General features: G+C 38.9%; 1 protein-coding gene, 1 long non-coding RNA gene and 1 other non-coding gene across 3 annotated transcripts; 2 read left to right on the forward strand and 1 right to left on the reverse strand.

Annotated features, from left to right (window-relative positions):
* Window positions 1-1,500: 1,500 nt before the first annotated feature.
* On the forward strand, window positions 1,501-1,574 carry TRNAN-GUU. Its single transcript has one exon. It is a non-coding gene; the product is annotated as a tRNA-Asn (tRNA).
* Window positions 1,575-3,365: 1,791 nt separating this feature from the next.
* On the forward strand, window positions 3,366-23,411 carry LOC122644637 (protein FAR1-RELATED SEQUENCE 3-like). Its single transcript, XM_043838017.1, has 6 exons — window positions 3,366-3,598; window positions 6,851-7,021; window positions 8,912-9,142; window positions 12,105-12,194; window positions 20,059-20,205; window positions 23,246-23,411. The coding sequence occupies exons 1-6, from the start codon at window positions 3,425-3,427 to the stop codon at window positions 23,288-23,290; spliced, it is 858 nt and encodes a 285-aa protein (XP_043693952.1). The 5' UTR covers window positions 3,366-3,424; the 3' UTR covers window positions 23,291-23,411.
* On the reverse strand, window positions 7,863-8,693 carry LOC122644638. Its single transcript, XR_006330429.1, has 3 exons — window positions 8,376-8,693; window positions 8,179-8,186; window positions 7,863-7,875 (listed from the first exon to the last, which is right to left on the reverse strand). It is a non-coding gene; the product is annotated as an uncharacterized LOC122644638 (long non-coding RNA).
* Window positions 23,412-23,757: the final 346 nt, after the last annotated feature.

Raw genomic sequence — 23,757 nt, forward strand, 5'->3', positions numbered from 1 at the left:
CGTAATCTTTATTTTTTGTCTTTTTAGTATAACACAACTGTTTCAACAAGGATAAATATTGTTATTTCAGATATGTATTAAAAAAATGTGCATGACAATGACACAAGGACGAGTAACTCAAATTATTTTTAAATACCAGTAACTTAAAAGTCTTTTGAGAATACGACAAAGTGCAATTGAAAGAAAGTACCAAGTTCTATATACACTTCTACAAGTGTCATTTAGACCGTCTCATAAATAAATACATGTTTAATTTATTTATTTTGCAGGTTTTTTTCTTGGATAAATTTTTACAGTTGAGTCATGTGTAGTCGTGTTTAGTGGTTTTAAAACATTTCATGCAACCAAATTACTTACTTATACAAAGGGAAAAATAAAAAGGACAGGTAAGTGAAATTAAATTAAAATTAAAAATATTTTTTTGTAGTCATTACCTAATACGATATGTAACTAACTTCAAATCATTTCCAATTGGGTTGTTAAATTTTTACTTTATTTCAACTAAATCCCTGGGTTTTAAAAAGAAAAATAAAGATCATATCTAAAAAGTATAATTACCAAATATGATAAGGATTTGAAGTAGTTTACACAATCATGATTATAAAAGTTTAATTTTCTTTTTAAACCAACTTCACTTGCCTTCCCTTTCTTTTACTTGCAGTCACACAGAGCCAAAAATAAGGGCAAACCACACAGCTAAAATATTTTTTTTTTGACAAGCCATAATGTTTTGCATCCAAATGCTTTGTTTGATAGCTTCTATTTATTTATTTTCGTTGAGAAGTTGAATGGTTTGTTGATACGATAAGCATCAGATCGCCTAGCTTTATTTTTTATTTTTTTTATTAAAAATCTCCTAGCTTTGTAGATATAGTACCAAGTAGTAGTTCAGGAGGGAAAAAAAAAACAGAACTTGAGCTAGATAAAGTGTTGACCATAATCACAAAGTTGGATCAAGGAATAATCTAGAACGATAATAATTGGGTTTAATTTATTTTTTCAATTTGAAATTATGTCAAAATATGGGAAAAATTGTACGGTTATTCACACTATTAATAATCGAGTTGGATCTAGTGTATCACAAGCGGGTTTACCTTTTCTATTGATTCCTACAAATTGGATCACAAAAAAAAATTATTGAATGAAGTATTCAACTCCATGGATGAATCAGGAAAAAAAAAAATCTTTATTTGTTTTCTCTCTCTGGTGGTCGAGCTAATCATAGAGCATTGTTGTGTGTTAGTGTGCTTTTACGCAGAGCATGTTTATAGGTGGCACATGCCTTATTCAAGATTGCAGCCCTTATGTTATTTATATTACCGGTAGTCTACTGAGTTATTGCTAAAAATTAAATTCACATTATTTCAAGCTTTAATTGTTTATATTTAAGAAATTAGGATAAATCTTTGGAGTTTGACTGAAAAATATTTTTTTAGGTAATTGAGTCAACTGAATTAATCACAAATTATTTTTTTTAAGCACATTATGTATGATGTCTAAGCTGGAATAGCTCAGTTGGTTAGAGCGTGTGGCTGTTAACCACAAGGTCGGAGGTTCAAGCCCTCCTTCTAGCGATTATTGGTGGATTTTTTCCTTTGTATTTTTAGTAGCCAAATCAATAAAGGATTAATATGATACAACATTCCAAATTTTCAATCATCTGAAATCATGAAGACATTGATTTTGGTTTTGATAATTGACTGGCTCTTTTTCTGTGCTATCCACAATAGATGTCGTTTCTAGTTTTTAAGGAATTAATATATTGGGTGTCACTTCTATTTTTAAAGGAATTAACCTATGTTTATATGTCAAGAAAAGAAAATTTTTGAACTTGAGAAGAGAGAGAACCACATAAATCAATCATTGTATCATCATGATTTTTATCTCATTATGAGCCTAAGATATTGTAGCCTTCTTTAGTTTTACATCATTTTCTAGTGAAGTTCGGAGCTTTATCCCCTCAATTTACCTGCCCCTCAGTTTCCTCAATTACATCTAATAGGGGGTGGAGATGACCACCCTACCCCCTGCCCGAACACACTGCTCGAATGGGGTCCACATCCCTCTATTAGAAGGAATTGAGAAAATTGATAGGCAGACAAATTGATGTGATAATTTTCCTAAAGAATCTGTTGTACGAAAAGTCAGCACAATGGTGTTGTAGTGATGAAAAAGTCATTCCAAAGTACCTTCAAAACTTTTTCCACAATTTCATCTACTTAATGCCATTGATCTTATAATTCTATATTGTTGCATACCCCAACTTATAACAAGGATCCAAAACCACAACGATCACTTGAAAAAAAATCATATTCTAAATGTATACCCTTTATTTATTGAACTTTTCCTTCATTTTTCTAGCTATACCACTGGATCAAGGATCAATACATGTTTCACTATTTGCCACATGACCATATGTTTTTTTTTTTTTTTTTTTGGTAGACCACATGACCATATGTTGGTTAGCCTATGTGATAGAATGTTAGGTAAGCATCTCATTGGTACAATTTCTGCTTAAAATGAGTAGATGAAGTAGCAAAAATTAAAAAAGATGTTATTTGATTTTTGGGAAAAAGAATGCTAACCAGTCGCGTGGTTCTTGCGTCTAGACAATAGGGCTGCATGAATTTACCATTCAACTCTTAGTGAAATAAAAAATATTCCATTCAGGCATCTCCCCCTTGTGCACTCTCTCATTGGCCCTTGTGCTAGTGCAAGCGCTAATGCGCTACATGACCAGACAACAACCTCTCTTGTGCGTTCTCTCATTGGGCCTCATGCTAATGCAAGCGCTAATGCGCTACATGACCAGACAACAATCTCTTGCCCATGTTTTTTATATTCATATCCTATTATCAAAAAAATATATATATATTCATATCCATTTGATACCATTTTGATAATTTTACTAAAACTTTAACAAGTCTACATTCTCAATGAGGGAGCATGACCCCCTATGCGCGCGGGGGGCCAATGAAAGCACACATGTTGGTATCATGGAGGTGAGGCGATTATTTCACCCCTGTATCTGTGCGTAGGAGGTACACTCCCTCACAGATAACTTTTCTTCAATTTTTAAATAGAGTTTGAACAGTTTTCCTTATTTACTTTGGGGATTAAAATTTGGCCATTGGGATGTAAGTTTTTTTCTTTTATTTTTTTTTATCACATGGACTATAGTGAGGGGACAAATAATGAAATGTTTTACTTCATTAGGCATAATCTTTTATCCCAGTATCCATATTTTTCGTATTTTTTTTGGTGGGCCGGGGAGCTTGGGGGGGGGGGGGGAGTGGGTTGGTACTGGGCGTAATTTCGCCATACCTGAGGGACTTGTGACGCAAAATTAGCATCTGAAGAAAGATGGCGCACAGAAACACTTCAAACTAAAACAGGGGCATGCGCAAAACTAGAGAAAACAGAAATGGAGGACACTCTCTTCCTCCAACTGCACAAGCTTTCACCTGTAACATCCGAGGAAACCCTAGAACAGATATTCAACAGTCTGTGGAAATCTAGACGAACTGGCTTGAAAGCTCCAGAGAAAGCTTACATGAAGTCTCTTCTCAATCTTTCATCTCTAGAAGACATCGATCCGGTAATAACAGAGCCTCATGCTCATTATTCCGCCCCTTTTATTTAGGATTATCTCTGATAGGTTTTGAGCTGCCATTGTTTGAATAAACCTGAACTCCTATTGGCATTTTGATTTCTAGGTTCTTTTCGCTTTACATGCGAGCCCACTTTGCATGACAAGCGGATTTGTGTGGCTACTTTGGTTAAATTGTTGATTGAATTGTAAAAAACAAGAAGTTGGATTTGTCTTTTAGGGGAAGAAATTAACCTTGAATTTGGGTTTCATTTGGGCGACATATTTGAAGGAAATAGAAGTTGGATATAGATGCTTATTTCTCGAGCTTTAATAAACCCTTTTGAAGACATCCCTTATTGGAGTTGGCTTAGGGCTGTGGAGTTGTGGAATTGTCGAGGTAGTGTAGATGTTGTGATTCTTAACGTGTATCTTCTGGGCTTGCAACCTGGGAGAACAATGATGTTACAAATTTGTTTGCTGTTTGTGGGAGTTCTTTCTGCTCCAAGTATTAAGGTTGCAATCGTGGTTTTTTTTTTTTTAATTAAACCTGAATTCCTATTGGCATTGTTATTTCTAGGTTCTTTTCACTTTATGTGGAAGCCCACTTGCATAGTTGCATGACAATCGGAATTGTGTGGCTACTTTGGTTAAATTGATGATTGAATTGTAAAAACAAGAAGTTGGATTTGTCTTTTGGGGGAAGAAATTAAGGGCGACATATTTGAAGGAAATAGAAGTTGGATATAGATGCTTATTTCTCGAGCTTTAATAAACCCTTTTAAAGATATCCCTTATGGGAGTTGGCTTAGGGCTGTGGAGTTGTGGAATTGTCAAAGTAGTGGAAGTGTTGTGATTCTTAATGTGTATCTTCTGGGCTTGCAATGTGGGAGAACAATGATGTTACAAATTTGTTTGCTGTTTGTGGGAGTTCTTTCTGCTCCAAGATTAACGTTACAATCGTTTTTGTAGTATCAATTCACCCTCATTACCTTCTTCTAACCTACTATAGCTTAACCCACAACTTGATATCCACACTAGTTGGACTGCATGTAGTGTTGGCAAATGTTGGCCAAAGATAAGGTGGATGAGTTAGTCAAACAGGTTTTGTACTATCTCATTGCAATAGCTGGTCACAGTTGAAATTGTAGCTTGTGCATTCTTCAATCTTGATTTCATATTTTGGTTATTTATTGTCTATCTCCAACATGGTTTGAGGAATCGGAAGCAGGTCGAGGGAATCAGCTGACTTCGACTCTGATTACTTCCCGATTCTGGAGCGGTGCAGCGGATTGGGTAGGGAATCGGATTAGACCAATAATTGGTCGATCTGACCAGATTCCATCAGATGCATGATTGCAACATGCAACTTCCCAGGTAATTAAAAGAAAATCGGAAACTTCTGGTAGAACCAGGAGATGGAGTGGCAAGGGTAGCTGAAGAGGCAGTGGAGGGGGGGGGGAGAGGGAGAGGGAGAGGGAGAGGGAAGGAAAACCGGAGCCGAAGGAGGATTGTTTGAGGAATCTGTTGCTTTTCTACTGCTTTGTCGGCTGCTTCTTCAGTGCTTCACTGGCGGATTTTTGAAATGTAAAGCAATTGTTCTGAGATGAAAAGGGTTGACATATCAGTAGCCTGTGGACTGCCTCTCAAGCTTTCTTTGCGATGAAGATTACAGACTCATCACTGAAGACGATGAGCTCTACGAAGAAGTCCAGAGGGGTCTCAATGGAAGCTGTTCTTGGTTGATGGATGAGCAGGGGGAGCCGAAGACACCTGGGAGAGGGAGATGGAGGAGCAAAGGGATCTTGAGACGCAGAGGGAGAGGGGGTAGGGAGAGAGAGGAGGGAGGGAGGGGGAGGGGAGAGAGAGAGAGAGATGTCATGCAGTCGGATTCTTATCGCAGCCGTTGGTTGCTGCCTTGTCCCATGTCGCCGCCGAGCGTTCAACCACCGCTGCGACTCAGATCTGGTGGCTCTAACAATGCCTTTCAAAGGGTTTTTTGAAGGGTGTCAGGGGATGCGGGAGGGGCTGCAGATTGGGGTTGCAGGGGCCACTGAGGGAGGGGGAGATGGAGGGGGTAGGCCGAGAGGGGGATGGGAGGCAACGTCGGAGAGGGAGAATCCGGCATCTCTGTGAGGTTACAAGGTAGCAAGGGTTGGTGGGGGGGAGTATTTTTTTTTTGTTTTCAGTGAAGCTTTTGAATCATCGAATGATTTGAGAAAGTGACATTTTGGGGGTGAAGTGGCCGATTCAACACGATTAAACCGATCCATATCGGAATCGGGATCTAATTCGACTGTATCCTGATTCTGATTATTATAACCATGCTCTTTAAGTCTTCTTCTTTCCCCCTCCTTTGCACCTGGGGGGGGGTGGAACTCTTCTTCTGCTTGGACAGAGGAACTAGGGGAATGTTGGTGGGAGGCAAGAATTTTTTATGGAGCTACAAGGTGGCTTTAGCAAGGAGTTATAAAGTTAAACTTTATGGTGGTGCAGTCCTAGGGATTCTAATATTGATGGATATTAGAGATGAAGGGAGGGAGACCAGTTAGACATGTGCATTATTATCTTTTGCTACTTTAGCATTTGTATATGGAAGCTAGGTCATGTTTGGAGGAATATAATCTATTTATTAGATACTCATCAGATCACCGGTTCAAGGAATTGGGATCAGATCAGCCGTGGCCGATCCCGATTCCTGTCGATCGCTCCAGTGATTCTAGGTCCTCTTATGTCTGATTCCTGCTGATTCGGATTGGAATTGGTGGCGACTGATTCCGGTGCTGATTCTGATATCCTGAACCCTGATCAGACCAGATGATAGTGGATAAAGGCAGTGGGTAATGCATGGACCATTTGAAGGCTTTGACAAGAGAGGCTATGAGTTGAAACTGGGTGAATAGTGAATTTATTCCAAAATTTTTTGCTAGTTGGGTGTTTGATTCCTATAAACTGTAGATATGTCTGTACCCTTTTTTTTATTTATTTATTGTTCCCTTTGTTCAAGACTCTTCCTTTTGTGTGAAAAGAGAAGGACAACAAACTTATGTGGACAAATAGCAGCAGAATTTATGAGAATTGCATGTGGTTATTATTTTTACCAAATCTCAAAAATGATAAAACTGTGCTTATACTTATTTCTGAGGAATTTATAATTACCAGTTATGCACTTCTGATTTGTATCGAGAAACAAATTTCTGTTAGCCATTTATTTTATACTTCCTCCCCTAGATATGACAACATTCTCAGACCTAACTATAGGTATTGGCATGCCTCCGCTCGCTTATCAGAAAGAGTGTGAATGAAAACTTCAATGGAGATAGCATTTTGAAGCTTTTTCCAGATGACCTCGCTCTTGAGCTGCAAAGTATTCTTTTAGCATTACTCCAAAAATATCAGAACCAATGGAAAGAGGATGCATCCAAAGATCAGGTGATGTGTGTTTCCTCAAACATGTCTTACTGCCATAACTTGTTATGTTATAAATTATTACAGGCTATGTAACCAGAGGATTTATTCAATGAACGTTATTAAAGGCTGTGTAACCAAATGGATTTATTCTTTGTCAATTGAATAAAACAGGTGATTGAATGATGTAAGCCTTCATTGGTTAAATTTCCTGTTGTGCACGGAGCATAAGTTGATTGGTGTTTTGTTTGACAGATAAAGTTGTGGATCTAATCCTGATTACCTATGAAAAGTATAAGTTGGGTTTGACTTTTTTAAGTATATAGGTTTTTTTGTGGATGTTGGCAGTGCTAATAAATTGTTGGTTGTATTGATTTCTTGTAGCTTGCTAGACTATGAATTAGAAATGAAGTCATTTGTTGAAACTGTGAAATTATAATTGTTGCTGAAGGATCATTTGAATGCTATAATAAGATGTTCTCACATGTTTTTGATTTCATACTTTTTTTATGTCATAGCAAAATCCCAATGGCCCTAATATACCCATTACAGTCTTCATAAAAATTTTAAAGATTTTTTGATTTAGATCCAAGGTTCAAGCAACAATATATGCGCAAGAAGAAGAGAAAACCCAGCCATCAAACAAGCCCAGCAAGCGGCAAGAGCCATTGAGTCCAGCCCTTAAGCCCACTTGTGGTTCAAGTTTAGGCCCACTTCCTGGGCCAGGATTGGGCCCATTAAGGATTCCTTCTTATGCCTTGCGAAGGAGGCTACTAGGAGATCTTTTTAGTTATTTGTTTCTATTTCTTATTACTACTTGTTTAATAGTAGGTAGCGCTAATATGATACTACATATTAGTTACTAATTAGTTTGAGTTCTAAACTACATCTATTAATAAGAGGAGAGAGAAGCAGTAGTAGCCCACAATTTTTGAGCCCTAAAACTATGTTGCTTTGCTGCAATTATCTGTGTGAAACAGGTACTGTGAGAGGCAGTAGGTTATATAGTGGGAGGCTGGATTGACTGGTGAGAAACTGGTTGAAGCCTTGGGTGAGAATCCAGGTTTTATCTTTCTCTTCTTCCTTTCTCATCTGTTTCTGGTTCTGAAACTGAGGTTTGCATGTCAGCTCTGTTTTAAATTGAATACTACTGTAGTACTGTTCTGATGTTGATGGAGAACTGTTGATGCTATCTTATATGCTGCTGTTACCCCTGTATTGACTGACAAAAGCCTACAGTTTCTACTCCTGAGATTTCTGACCTGTGGTAGTGAAGGTATTGCTTTGATTAATCCACCCATCAGAACATGGTGAAATCTTGAAGTGTTGTTCCATCAGACATGGTCTTCCATCAACTACAATATGGGAATGTTTGGACTTGCGGATTGATTGTTCCTGCTAGTTACTAATTCTGATCCTAAGTTGCTATTTTGCGAATTGTTGTTCTGAAGCATCTAGCCATTAGAATAAACGGGTTTTTACATATGATGATTAGTTCATGGAGTGATGAATCTGCCCTTGTTCTGTTGTTATTCTGCCTTGTGGATTTGAAATTATACTGCCGTTTCTAAATTTTGAGTTTCGTTTTCTATTTTCATTCCTTATCAATACTTGGAATCCAACCATTAGATCTTCATCCTACTTTTAGGGATTGAAGTACTATTAGTTACCTAAACCTGACCTAAGTTTGGGTTAATCTGAAGTTCTGAACCTATATTGGGGATTATGTGTGGTGTTTACCATGCTGGTTGTGAGCCGTACGATTCTGTTTTGGGATAGGTTGAATCCATCACTTTTGTTCATCTGGGAGTATCTGAGTTATACAAGTCAGTATCTTTTGGTGATTTCTATTGAAGATTCTTTGTTTTATCTTCTTTTCACTGATGCGATACTTTTGCTGCTCTCTGTTTCCAGACTCCATGGCCAAGGACCAATGCCACTTATCAAGTTAAAGCTAGTACACAACCTTCTTTCACACCTTTCCCAGCTTCAGATATGTCAACATCAATGTGGCCTCGGCAAGATGACCCTATTGTTCACTTTAATCGAAATGATGATGCTAGTACAACACCAGTTGATGATATTAATGCATCACATGTTGCTCCAGTGTCTCTTCAACGAGATGATGGTCTGCCTGACAATCTGGTACGAAGGAATCCTTATGTTGAATTTCATCTCTTTTCTATAATACCTTCAAAGTCTTGAAATAGTCAGTTGCTTGTCAAGGAAACAGAAATTCTTGGAGTAGTGGATAGATGTTAATTCTCGTAATCTTCAACAACATTGTGAAATTTCTCTTTTCTTCCTCTTTATATGGGGACAGTTGGTGGTGGGGGCTATCAAGATCCCTCAGTGTTGAACTGCCAAAATCATCTATGCTAATGCTTTTTCAAGCTCCTGAACAAGTAGACGGAAATTTGAGGGGACTGGAGTTTCACTGCCCCCTATATTATGTCTTTACAACCATGAAACTCTAATATCAAACTGCACTTATTTAGTCCCATTCTATCCTTTTTTTCTGATAGATAAAGTAAGGGCTACAACAATGCTTAGCAACCCGCCCCCCCCACACACACATGACTCTGTGCGTGACACCATCATGTGGTGGCGCCATTATGTGGCGCCGAGGGCATATATCATAGGGGCACAAAAACTCATGACACAAACCCCTTGCACTTACCAAGGATCGAACACCTGAACTCTTGGCTCTGATACAATGTATCTCAACACAACAACACAAAACAAAATGTGTCTCAACACAACAACGAATGCTATTATAATTTTTGGCACCTTTGCAACCTGAGCCTTTTGGTATAGTGGATCACCTTACACTAACTACATGGGTAATCAATTTTCCTTAACATTGTTGAGGTATATAGGTCAAAGAACAAAGTGTTTACTATCCTTAGTCTTTTATGAGCTTTTATGGTTTTAAGTATTGGTATTGGATTGAGATTGGTTGGACCATAGCGTGAATGGCGGCGATCCAGCTGATCCAATAATAGTGCCTGATATTATGGCTGATCCACTCTAGATCAGCCAGATTCGTTTGGATTGGCCAATCTGAATTAGATCTGTATAAGAGTCTGTTAAAGTATACCATAGGAGAAGTTGTGAGGAAGGACATGCATAGTTTAGGTCTTGTACCAAGTATGACCTTGGATAGAGCCTATTGGAGGGCAAGGATCCATGTAGCAGACCCCATTTAGCTGAGATTCTCTTGACTAACTGGGTTGTGCTTCGTCACTCTTACTTCTATCTTTCATTTGTCATTTTCCATTTTTCAATTCTCATTTCATTCCCATCCCTCTTTTCCCCATCTCTTCATTCCCCTTTTTTGTTTAGACCTCAGTTTTCCCTACTTTGTTTTGTTTGGATCCATGTAGCCGACTACATTAAGTTGGGATAAGGCTGAGTTTGTTGTTGTTGTAGATTAGCTTAGTTTCTATTGTTTCCTTTCTCTATTGTAATTAGTTCCTAGTTTCCTATTGTTTAGATCTTAGGTCAGGAAGGTTAGACTCCCTGAAAAATGGATGCACGCTAGTGCGCACCCTGTAGTTTTCTTCGACAACCGAGAGGCACACCCAAGTAAACCAACTCACAAATTTTCATTTAAATCTCTGATCTGCCCAATATGATGGTAAAGAAAAATACTCCTAGTCCAAAGCTAGAATAGAAACAGAAAACAATTCAAACTAGGAAACCAAATCTCCTATGAAACTAATCCCCCAGAATAAAATACAAATTACAATAATAACCCAAATTCCCTACCAACATTTATTAGATCAAAAGTTTGGTTTGGCTCTGGATCGTCTTGGTGTGGGTTTCTAGATAAGGTCATGCCGGTCCAGCAATGCACATGCAACTGCATCAAATTATGTGTTATCCACAAAATTTGAGCTGCATCTAAGCTGCCACATGGCAGATGAAAGTCGGGGTGCTCACATAGAAAAAGAAAAGGAAAAAAAAGGCCCTTTATTCAAATGTGACATAAATAAAACAAATTTGCAAAGTCGGTATCCTCAAAAAGAATGCGTGAAATGAGAAAGTAGTCAATCTTCTTATAGAATGATGATTTGTGTTCCAGAAACAGAGAGTAAGGAAGAAATGCCTAAAGCGTGTTGATGCAGTATCACTTGGCTGGTTGGACCAGCATGATTGGAGAAGACCCAAACCCAAATAGAACCGGTCCAACAAGGGTTGGAATCAGTTACTTATTTAGTAGGTTATTTATTTAAGTCTTTTATTTGTTTTGGGTTGACTACGTAGGAGTTAGATAGAGTTAGAGTTAGAGTTTTACTCTTTGAGAGTGTGATTGTGCAATCTCTTTCCTCTTCCCTGCAACTTGCTTTTCCCTTCTCCTAACTGGCCCTCCACAACATGTGCATTGATTGAGCTTGGCTTGAGTGTGCTTCTGGGATACCTCTTTGCTGTGAGAACTTCTCTTGTATTGGAGTAGGATGCAATGCACAGTTGGAAGTGTATTTCATCTGTATCAAATGCATGTTGAGCTAGCATTTACCAGACTGAAAATTCTAGTGGTTTGAGGTTACAGGAAATGGGGTTTGGAGTTGGAATGGTTAAAAGAAGTAGCAAATATAGAGGGGGAAAAATGGAGAAGAATAGTTTAGTATTCCAGCCTTATGGAGGGGGGGAAATAGAGGAGAATAGTTTAGTATTCCAGCCTTATAGAGGGGGGAAATAGAGGAGAATAGTTTAGGGTTCCAGCCTTGATAAGGTGTAGTATTTGAGGTATATTATGTATATTTTAACGTGCCTGTTTGTATTTACTGGAGTGTTATGATATAGTATAATAACGACAATATATGTATATATTCTTTTATGTTGGTATGTCCTTAACTTTAGACATGTGCTTCACTATAAATTGAGACATTAATGGAACTTTAAACGGTCAATTAGGAAAACGAAATGCATCTGTTAGTTTCAGATCTGTTACCTATTCATTCTCCATTTTGCCTTGATATTTTTTTCTCTCCCCCCCCCCCCCCCACAAAAAAAAAGAAAAAAGTGCACTCGCGCATACACACACACACACAGACTCTGGAAGATGGAAAAGTTTGATGGTGTTGCTTTACTACCTATATAGGGAATGCTACCTCGACTCAAGTCAATGACTTGGACCATGGAGAATCGGAACTCAAGGCCAGCTAATAGAGTGGCTGTCATTAGTTTGAAGGTATGCAAGTTCTCTGTCCCTTGAAATTAGAATCAAACAAGATGTGTGATGGTCATATTAGGCTTTAACTTGCTAGGCATTGAACGTGTAATATGCTTTCGCTTAGTTCTGGCAAAAATTGTATGTCTTGTAGATTAATTTTTTTCATCTTGTAGATTAAACTTTATTGCATGCATATTTGCACACACAAACATGTTAAGCTTGTGCAAATGTGCACACACAGTGAAACAAATGTGAATTGAAGGTTACTTATTCTTGTGTTTTTCTTCTCTTGAGTCATGGCTCTTAAGTAAATCTGTTTCTTGAAGTAATACTTGTCTAGACACAGTCAATATAGAATCCTTTGCGATGGAATAGTCACTTGTTCTGAAGCCAAAGTGCTTGATAGAACTTCATTTAGATGTAATGGCTTTCTTTCTTTTAGGATAATGAACAATATGTGTAGGAACCGTCTGTATGCAGTCTCGGCTGCATCTTCTTGTATGAGTAATCCATTATTTATACAGCATTTTAGCTCTATTTTTGGCTTGGAAGCTCCTAAAGCTTAGTAAAGCTTTTTAATGTGAATTATAAAGTTTCAGAATATTCACAGATTGTGCACTAAAGGTTCTGAAGTAACAATGTCCCTGCTTACTTCTGAAAATGTTGCATCTGACCCCTTGGCTGTTGGCTTTTCACACCTGAAACTTAGTTGACAATGTTGGTCAAAGCATATGACCCACCTTGTCTAGTAGAAACCCAAGTCTACCTTACCTCATCTTATTGCAATTTCATTGGACAAAAAATTCCTTTCTTCCTTTGTACTTAATGGTGCACCAACTACACATTGACAATCAAAGTAAGGTGAAAAAGATGTTTGCTTTTCCTCTACTGTCCCATGTATACATGAATTCAATGTCATACTTATTTCTGCCCCCTTCATTTTCAACATTTATTCACCAGTTGCTAACAAAAAAAGAAAAAATATGTCCCTACATGGACAGTTCCCACTTTACGATGTTGGTTAGCAAGGATTGAATAGATAGGGTTTGGGGTAGATTTAACTAACTCTGAACAGTAGGGTTTTTTTTGTATATTTTGTGAAACATTAGGGTAGTTTTTGTAGTTTTCCCGTATGCAAATTATTCTAGTTTAGGACAGCCCCCATCCCATCTGCCTGCTACCCATCGCTGCCATTGCCAACCTTGCCCATCTGTATGCTACCCATTTTCGCCATCTCCCTCCCATATTCCATCTCTGGACACTCGCTGCAAGCATCATCACTGTTCTTCTGCAATTGCTGAACCCTCACCGCAATCACCACCATGTTGTTTCTGCCTTCTCCCTCACCCTGGGCTACCCAGCTTGACCACAAGCACTTCCACCAACACCAGTTCATCCTCGCTCACCCACATCGCAAAGATTTAAAAAGGGAATGAGAGTCTGTAAATGAGAGGGAGAGATGGTGGACATTTTAAATCTGATTATTATTGGGCTAACCAATTGGAACAGGGCCAAGCCCAGCCCGACCTTGGTCCGGGCCTGGGCTGAGCCATGGGGACCCTGGTCTGGGCTTGGGTTTTCAAAAAACCCAGTGCTGTTGTACCACAGCCATTTCTGATAACTCCGTTCGCAAGCTCGAGTTGAAGACAGGGTCACATCCCAAACCCTACATGGTTTCTTGGGTGAACAGCACTAATCTCAAAATCAACGATAGGTGTTTGCTCACATATTCGATTGGCGGGTTGATCGATATGGTACAATGTGACGTAACTCTGAAGATTTGTCACATCCTCTATGAGCGACTGTGATTCATCGACAAAGGGGCTTAACATTGTGGATATGAAAATAGTCTCTTTCAAGCACAATGGACTCAAGATTAAGATTCTTCCTGCTAAGGATCTCCCAGCCATTAAGCTCAAGTGGACAGTGGGGTCGTTTCTCCTTCAACGAGTTGACTCAGACATCATCCTTGGTCCTCATCCAAACTCGATGGAGTCAAGTTCTTTTCAGAGGGGGAGAATTGATGCAGTAGCATTAACGTGGCTGGAGCAGCATGACTCGATCTGAAACCCAGACCGAGACGAACCCCAAGCCAGGATTCTGGTCCAATAGGGGTTGGTAGGGGATTCATTATGTAAATGAGTTTAGATATGTAGGAGTTCCTGTTTTGGTAGTAGTTTCCTAGTTTGCTTCAGTTTCTATTATCAAATTAAGTAGGAGATTAGGAGTTATATATATATATATATGTAAATGGCCTTGAATTGAATGCTTGAGTGATCTAGCTTGATCACCCAGCCCTTTTATTTATAGTAAAAGAATTACAGCTAGTCATAATCAAAGAAGGAATGCTACCCTTGCCTATTCCTATTAGGAATTCCTAATAGAGATCGGCTAAGGGGAAAATTACAGGAAAAAAGGACAAAACTACATGACAAAATTACCCCTATCGGGTAAAGCTACTTGTTTTAACACTCCCCCTCAAGTTGGAGCATGAATATCAACCATGCCCAACTTGACAAGAATAGGATGACAAACCTTCCCACTTAAGCCTTTAGTAAACACATCGGCGAGTTGGTCAGCAGACTTCACAAAAAAAGGAACACAGACCAGCCCTCCTTCCAACTTCTCTTTAATAAAATGCCTGTCAACCTCCACATGCTTCGTACGATCATGCTGAACAGGATTGTGAGCAATGCTAATGGCAGCTTTGTTGTCACAATACAACATTATGGGAAGATGCATAGGAGTACCAAGATCTTGTAATAAACCTTTGAGCCATAACAACTCACAAATACCCACGAAACTCTGCTTCAGCACTAGACCTTGCCACGACGTTCTGCTTTTTACTACGCCATGTAACAAGGTTGCCACCAACAAATGAGCAATAGCTAGAAATGGACTTTCTATCAGAGGAACCAGCCCAATCTACATCAGTATATGCTTCAACATGAAGATGGCCATTCGGAGACAAAAGAATTCCTTTTCCCGGTGCTGACTTTAAATACCGAAGGATCCGGATAACAACATCCATGTGAGAGGAATGAGGATCATGCATGAACTGACTGACCATACTCACAGATACTGCTATACCAGGTCTTGTATGAGACAGATAAATGAGTTTACCAACCAATCTCTGATAGCGACCTTTGTCGACCGGTGTACCCTCCTTTTCTTTAAGTCTGGTAGTAGCATCCATAGGTGTATCAGAAAGATGACACCCTAGCATCCTAGTCTCGGTCAATAAATCTAGGATGTTCTTCCTTTGAGAAAGAAATATGCCTTTAGAAGATCGAGCAACTTCTATCCCTAGAAAGTACTTTAGGTTTCCCAGATCCTTTATTTCAAATTCTTGGCCAAGATAAGTCTTCAACTGGGTGATCTCATGATTGTCATTCCCAGTCACCACAATATCATCCACATAAACGTTACCTTTTCACCATTCTTCTTTATAAACAGGGTATGATCAGCATTACTCTGCTTATAACCCGCAGAGACCATTGCCTTGTGAAATCGTCCAAACCAAGCACGGGGGGACTGTTTCAGCCCGTATAAAGCACGTTTTAGTTTACAGACTTTCCCGCTGGTTTTATCACAAGAGAAACCTGGTGGAATGTCCATATACACTTCTTCGTCAAGTTCTCCATGGAGGAAGGCATTCTTCACATCTAATTGCTGTAATTCCCAGCCCAGATTCACTGCACAAGAAAGTGGCACTCTGACAGTGTTTAGTTTTGCAACTGGTGCAAAGGTCTCCTGATAATCGATCCCATAAGTCTGAGTAAATCCCTTTGCAACCAAACGTGCTTTGTATTGATCCATAGTGCCATCTATCTTCTGTTTCACCATAAACACCCACTTACATGCAACTGGTTTCTTTCCTGGAGGAAGAACCACAAACTCCCATGTATCATTATTTTGTAAGGCTTTCATTTCTTCCATCATTGCTGCCTTCCACTTTCCATCTGTAAAAGCTTCCTACCAATTTTGGGGAATACTAACAGAAGAAAGAGAAGAGACAAATGTACGAAAGGATGGAGAAAGGGAATCATAAGAGACTACATGGGAAATAGGATGCTGGGTACAAGCCCGAATACCTTTACGATGAGCAATAGGTAAATCAGGAGAAGAAGGAGAAGATATGTTATTTGGAGATTGATCTGGTTCCAGGGCCGGCAACTGGATTGGTGCTGGTGCTGCAGTGGATGGGAGCTGCTTGTGTTTGGAGTGTCCCCTGTGATAGGTTTGGAGATTAGAGTCATTAATTTTCTTCTGAAATTCCCTAATGGTTTGTTGGACTGGAGTCATGTCCCCCTGAAGGGAATTGTCACCAATAGGATTTTCAGCATCATCTAAGTTCTCCCCCTAGGAAAAATCCTGTCGGGCACCAATAGAGGGAAGAGGGATGGAATCAATAGTTGGTTGAGGGGTGGGATCAATAGTCGGTTGGGCCTGGGTCTGGGTCTGTACCGGAAGGTCAACCATCACATCTTCACTGAAAGTCTCCCCTTGAAGAGGTGTGGATTGATAATAGGAGAGAGTTTCATGAAAGACAACATCCATACTGGTGAAGGTACGGCGGGTAGGAGGATGGTAACACTTATATCCCTTTTGGGATGGAGAATATCCCAAGAAAATACAACGGATTCCACGGGGTTCGAGTTTGCCAGGAGATCTGGTATCCCGAACATAACAGACACAACCAAAAACCTTAGGTGGGACGACAAAGGAGGAAGAACTCTGTAGTAAAGTAGCAGGGGTGTTAGAGTCAAGGACTCGGGTAGGGAGCCTATTGATTAGATAGGCAGCAGTCAGGATTGCATCTCCCCAATATTGGGAAGGGACAGAATGGGCAAACATAATAGCCTGAGTCACCTCAAGGAGGTGGCGATTTTTCCTTTCAGCCACACCATTTTGGGCTGGGGTATCGACACAACTGGTCTGATGGAGTATGCCATGGGTAGCAAGGTAGTGTTGGAACTGACCATCCATGTATTCTTTACCATTGTCATTCCTCAATATCTTGAGAGTGGCATTGTATTGGGTTTGAATCATCTTATGAAAATTTTGAAAACAAGAAAAAACATCACTTTTGTTATGCATTAAATAGACCCACGTACTCCTAGAATAACAATCAATAAAAGAAACAAACCAACGATGGCCTTTGAGGAATGGTTTTCGGTTAGGACCCCAAACATCAGAATGAATAAGATTAAAAGGAGAAGAACTTCTTTTATTAGAAATAGAATAAGTAGAACGATGTTGTTTAGCCAAAACACATGCTTCACAAAAAAAATCGTTCCTATGACATTCTTTAGCTAATGCTGGAAATAAAAGGGATAATGTTCCTAAAGGGGGGTGACCTAGTCTGTTATGCCATTGTTGAAGTTCAGAAGTAACTCACGAGCTTTGATGAATAAGAGAAGCCAAAGGTGGTGGTGAAGTAGGACTCCCATTATCAAGCAGGTACAATCCACCATGCATCTTACCACATCCAGTCGTCGCCCCCGTTGCCAGATCCTAAAACACACAGTGAGAAGGAAAAAAAGTTACTTTGCAATTTAAATCACGGGTAAGACTACTGATGGAAAGAAGATTAGTGGTAAATTTAGGGAAGGAGAGCAACTGATAGAACCCTTCCTAGAGATAGAAGAGAGAGATCCATCAGCCACCCGTACTTTATCTTTACCAGATGTAGGAGAGTAACGAGTAAAGAGGTTGGAGGATCCAATCATATGATCAGTGGCACCGGAGTCTATGATCCAGGGAGAGGAGACTACCGATGCACAATGACCAGCAAAAGAAATACCTGAGTGGGCTAAATGTGAACCTGGAGGAGTGGAAGAATTGGCAGGTGTTGATGTAGTAGAAGCAGCAGAAAACCAAAAAAAAATCGAGATAGCTGTCTTTTCTAGATCAGAGGTGGCTCTAATACCATGTAAACAGCCTTGAATTGAATGCTTGAGTGATCTAGCTTGATCACCCAGCCCTTTTATTTATAGTAAAAGAATTACAGCTAGTCATAATCAAAGAAGGAATGCTACCCTTGCCTATTCCTATTAGGAATTCCTAATAGAGATTGGCCAAGGGGAAAATTACAGGAAAAAAGGACAAAACTACATGACAAAATTACCCCTATTTGGTAAAGCTACTTGTTTTAACAATATAAAACTACTTGTGTGTGTGTGCAGAGTTGAACATTGGAAAGTTGAGACTGCTTACTGATGATGTGCGTGTGTTGTTACCTTCTCTTCTCTCTTTCATTCTTCCAATCAGACTAGGATTTTCTATCTTAGAGAGCCTCACTTGTTACTTCTTCCTCTTCCTTCCTCTGTTTCCCTGTTGTTGGTGGTACTGTGGGGGGCGTGGGTTGGGAAACCATGACTAGGAGTCTAGGACTCCTTGGAATTCCATCTGTTTGGGTCGAGATTTGGAGAGTTGTCCACTTAAGGGTGACAAACTCTGTAGAATACTAGCCCTTAGTCCTGGATTTGTGAGTTGCCAAACCTGGTTCATTCCTCATCGCCAGGTCAAGTTGCAGAGAATTTTTTATTATTTTTGTAATCGATTGGCTGGTTTGTTACTGAATGTATGCACTAGGTTTTGGAGTTGTGATCTCAGTCCTAAATCCTTGCTTGATTTGAAATCGTTGGTGAGAGGCTGAAATGATTTCAATAGAAACCTCTCTACTGTGTTGGCTTCTATTGAAAGGTTGAAAACCTGTTTTCATAATTACAATCAATTCTCTCTTGTTAATATTACATAAAAGTCCTCTTAGCCGTATTATGTTACTGTTTTGCCCCATTCTTATTTAAAAATCTCCAAAGTTGTTCATCGTGTGGTAACATTCCTGTTTTGCTCCTCCCAAAAGGATCCTAAATTGTGCCAGAAATTACGAGTTAGCCACTGTAATCTTAGCTTGAGTTATTTATCATTCTTGTGGATCCATAGCGATCCCAAAGAAGGGTTTTGTGACCTGGGGTTACATTGTGCATCTGTTTATGGTAAATTGACTCTGTCTCTGCCTCTGTCCATGCCCCTCTCTCTCCCTCGTATGTACATTGGTTGGATAGTCTTATTTCTGTTATTCCTATTTAGTTCTTCAGTGATTTTGTTAATTGGTCCTTGGCTGAGATTTAGCTCTGATTTCTTAGCTCAAATCTGGACTTTGTATCTAGACCTCAGAGGCTCAGATCTCTTTGTTTTAACTCTTCTTTCAGAGTTATTATGAGCTCTGAATCTTCATGACAGTTTAGAACAATAGATTATACATCTTTTGATGGTCATTTAGCTGAGATTTTCCTGACTTCCTGGGCTGTACCTCTTTCCTCTTACTTTCATTTCCCATTTCTTACTTCTCTTCTCTCATTTCTTCATGTTTACTCATCATTCTTCTTACTTTCATTTTCCTTTTGTGTGGACCTCAGTTTTCCTTACTTTGTCTTGCAAGGATCCACGTAGCCGACCCCATTTGTTGTTGTTGGTCATTCCCTCTGTCCTGATTAAAGAAATCAGATATTTTAAGGTGCTGCAACTACTATTCTACTATTTGCACACATATCAACAGTTCTGTTTAATCTGCCTGCATCAATTGATTGGATAGTTTTAATAATGACTTTTTTTTTTCCTATTTGGAGCTATAGCCACTACATAAGTGCTCTTATGGTCTAATTTGTGGCTGTGGATTCACATATAACAATTTTTTACAGACCTCTTCATTCTAAATTAGTACCTTTTCTTTTGCATATAGAATTCTACTTTCTTAAGATGTGGAAACAATATAGAAGAATCATTTCATTTGAAATTCTACTTTCTGAACCGTTTTCATTCTTTAGTCTTGTTCTTTTTGTTGTTTGTGTGTGTTGGGTGTGGTTCTTCTTTGCAGCTGCAAGATTATACCAAGTCCCCCTTAGGAGAAACTGAAGTACGGTTTCAGCTTACCAGAGATACACTGGAAGCTTTGTTGAGGTCAATGGCCTATATCAGTGAGCAGCTCTCGATGGCCTATGTCAGCGAACATCTCACTAACATTGTAAGGACTCTCTTCATATTCTTTTTGGACTTCTAGACTTCCATAAGTTGATTGATTACCAAACCCTTGCCATAGTTGAAATAAGTAGATCTCCTTGGGTTTGAAATGTAGCTCCACACTAAATTTCAACCGAAAGATGGAGAAACTCCTATTCCATTTCCCATCTACTACTCTTGAATATGTGAGGAACTGTTGAACTAGTTACTTCCTTTAAAATTGCTAATTTTTCTGTCAGCCATCTTATGTGCCATGGACATCCTAAAAGGTTGGTGATTACCCCATATGAAAGGTTGAAACAAAGTTGTAAAAACTGTACCAGACCGAATGGTCTTACCGGGCTCTACCAAGTGGCTTATTACATTGAAAACCCATGGGATCAAAGGCCCAACATGTATTCAACCCAACCCTAGACCTATTCCCATTAAAATAAGCCTCTTTTGATGGTATATCTGCCTCAGGACTTGCTGCACAAAATGTTTATAAAAGAACAACTAGAAATCATAGGATTTGGTACTTCATAGATGCCTTTTACTTACCATAAAAAAAGGCAAAAATGGGTAGACAACTTCTACTTACAAATGAAATTAAAGTCTAGTGCTACTGCCTCTTCTAAAATGTATTACTTAATGCCTAAGGGACAAAAGCAACAAAAACCACTACGGAAAACGCCTATATCTAAAACTGCAGAGGGTGGCAACAAATAATGACAGGTATGTTGCAAATTGTGATGGTGAGTGAAGTCAAAGCATTGACCAATAGGTGACTTTCATTTTTTCAAAATGAAACTTTCATATTGCTGGAATTCTAACACCTGCAGTAGGGTGTACAGGGGCAGTAGGAAATCACCACTTGTCAAAGTACAATTTGGATGAGAACATAGTTGTCAAGGCACCTAGGCAACCCAAGGCGTTGGAGAGCCGCCTAAGCGCTTAGGCAACAAGGCGCCCTAATAAATTTTTTTTAAGGTATCCATTATATCTAGTATAGCAATAATTTGCTTACAGCAATGACAATATCTAAGCACTAATTTGCCATTATATCTGGCAATTACAATATTACAGCAACAACATTATTTAGGAAAAAAAAACTTAAGTAAACAAGAGAAGTGAACTAGTAAAGTTCGATTTATTTATTTATTTTGGGTACTAAATGATCCCATGCATCTCACCTATACACAAACTTGTACACAAGCCAATAAAAATGTTAGAACAACATCATTTAGAGGAAAAGAAAAAACATAAGTAAAAAAAAAAACCCGACCACCCAGGGACCTTGCATGCCAAGGCATCCCAAGGCGCTCTCCCCTGTTAAGTTAGAATAAGGCAGGCAACCACCCAGTCCTTGGAAACCCGCCCGGACAACTATGGATGAGAAGTAAACAAATTATAGAATTTAAACTACTGATTGCGTTTGTAAATTGTAATGTTATAGTGTAATGTTTATATAGAAAGTATAAAAGGTATTATGATGAGGGAAAGGATAACTATCGATTCTAACTCAGTATGCTATCCCGCAATCAACTCAACTCAATAAGCTTTCTCCCAACTATTTTTGGTTGGCTGCACTAATCCTATTCCACCATTCCATGCTGCTTTCCGCCATTCAAGGCCAGATCTACTGAATTCACAACCCTTTGTGCCTTTGATCACCACTTCAACCCAGGTCATCTGTGGCATCCTCTCTGTCCTTATATCACTTCTAATTTGCACCATTTAATTCTTCTCTGGTGCATTTATTAGTCTTTGTTTCACATGTATGAAAGGTCCCAATGACTGGCTGCTTGTCACCTAATGGTACCACTCTTAAGTTTCTTCAGTGTGTGTTTCTGAGAGAAAAAGGGGGTGGGGATATCTGGGGCATACAAGTCTATTTTGAAGTGCTCTACCACATGCACTATTTACCCGGTAGTGATATATTCTTTCATTCACCCACTTTGCAAGTTTGCATCTTTTACTTTCTTGTTAATTGGGTAATTAAGTTTTCTCCACTACAACAACAACAATTAAGTTGTCTCCACTGATCCTCCCAATTGTGGTATGCTTTTTAGGTTTCTCTCTTTATTTCTTTCTCAACTTACTGAAAGATTTTTCTATGGTTCTGTAAATGCTAAGATTCTGGTTTGTTTGAGCATCTATGTTCATTGCAAATGGAAAATCGGTTCCAAATTATTTTTTTCTTCATGGATCAACTAGTTTGAGCCATTTAAGGACTGATTTGACCAGTCAAATCATTGGGCGAATGGGGAAGCATTAGATATATCACACTTAGTTGTCCATGTATTAGATTTTTTCCCTTGAATATTCCACTGCCAAAGTCTTAACCATTCCTTGAGGCTTTGTCGTGCCTTGTGGTGACCTCTATTTGATCTGGAACTTACCAAGAGCTAGTTAGTGTCAGTCTCTACAAAATTTGACCACCAGCTAAGTTGCCATATTGCAGATTGCAGATTCCCCACCCACTTTGTCGTGCCTTGTGGTGACCTCTATTTGATCTGAAACTTACCAAGAGCTAGTTAGTGTCAGTCTCTACAAAATTTGACCACCAGCTAAGTTTCCATATTGCAGATTGCAGATTCCCCACCCACTTAAAAGATACATCTCTGAGTGACCTACTTCCCTAACTGGTTGTCGGGCATTGCTGATGGCGATCTGGTCATGGTGGTTGTAGTGCAAGAAGAATAGTTAGTCCTATAGCTTTTTTTAAGTAATTTCGTGGGCTTTTTGGGGTCACTGAAAACCATAAAATGAGATGTCTCTTGAGGGATTATTTTCTAAACAATCAAGTTTTATTTTTTTTCCCCCTTTCATTAGAAAGTCATTTGTAATAACACTTGGGAGACTAAGGACCATTTGCTAAAAGCTTTAGAGCATGCCTATGATGAAGTATTTTAGCTAAGTCCTATATTCTTTGAGCTTTATTCTGAGAGTGTTCTTAAGCTATAAATACATGTTATACTGATTTAAATCAGCATGGAGGCTTTGTTCCTCTGCTCCATAAGAGCAAACAGCTTATTTGACTTATTTGAGTAATTCTTTGGCAGGTTGAGTGTTCTTCAGAACCATTGCAGAAGAAGCAGAGGCAATAATAACATCTTCGCTCTCTTTTAATAGGATACCTTTCTATGTTAGGGTCAGAAATGAATATTGGACATGTTTGAATAGTTTCCATGTAAGCTTTTGGTTTATCTTTGTACATATAATGGGCTAAATTGTTCCTAGCCAAATTTGGACATGTCATCATATGTTTCTAATTACCCTAGATCACCTGTAGACCTTGTCAACAAAAATCATGGAAAATGCTAATATGGTTTATAGAAATTTAATGACATATGCACACATAAAATACATGTACTTGCACTCGCATATGCCCTCATGGATACATGTCTGTCTTTGGGTATGTGACTTGAAATCCTGAAGTATTCAAGCTCTAGGATACAAGGATCCTTCCAAATGTTTATAAAGCAATTTGAATACTAAAAGATGGAATTTAGTTTAGGGTCCACTTTGTTCTTAAGAAATTCATATAAAAGGAATACTATAAGAAAACTAAGAA

The sequence above is a fragment of the Telopea speciosissima genome, chromosome 11 (assembly GCF_018873765.1).
Source record: "Telopea speciosissima isolate NSW1024214 ecotype Mountain lineage chromosome 11, Tspe_v1, whole genome shotgun sequence".
Classification (NCBI taxonomy): domain Eukaryota; kingdom Viridiplantae; phylum Streptophyta; class Magnoliopsida; order Proteales; family Proteaceae; genus Telopea; species Telopea speciosissima.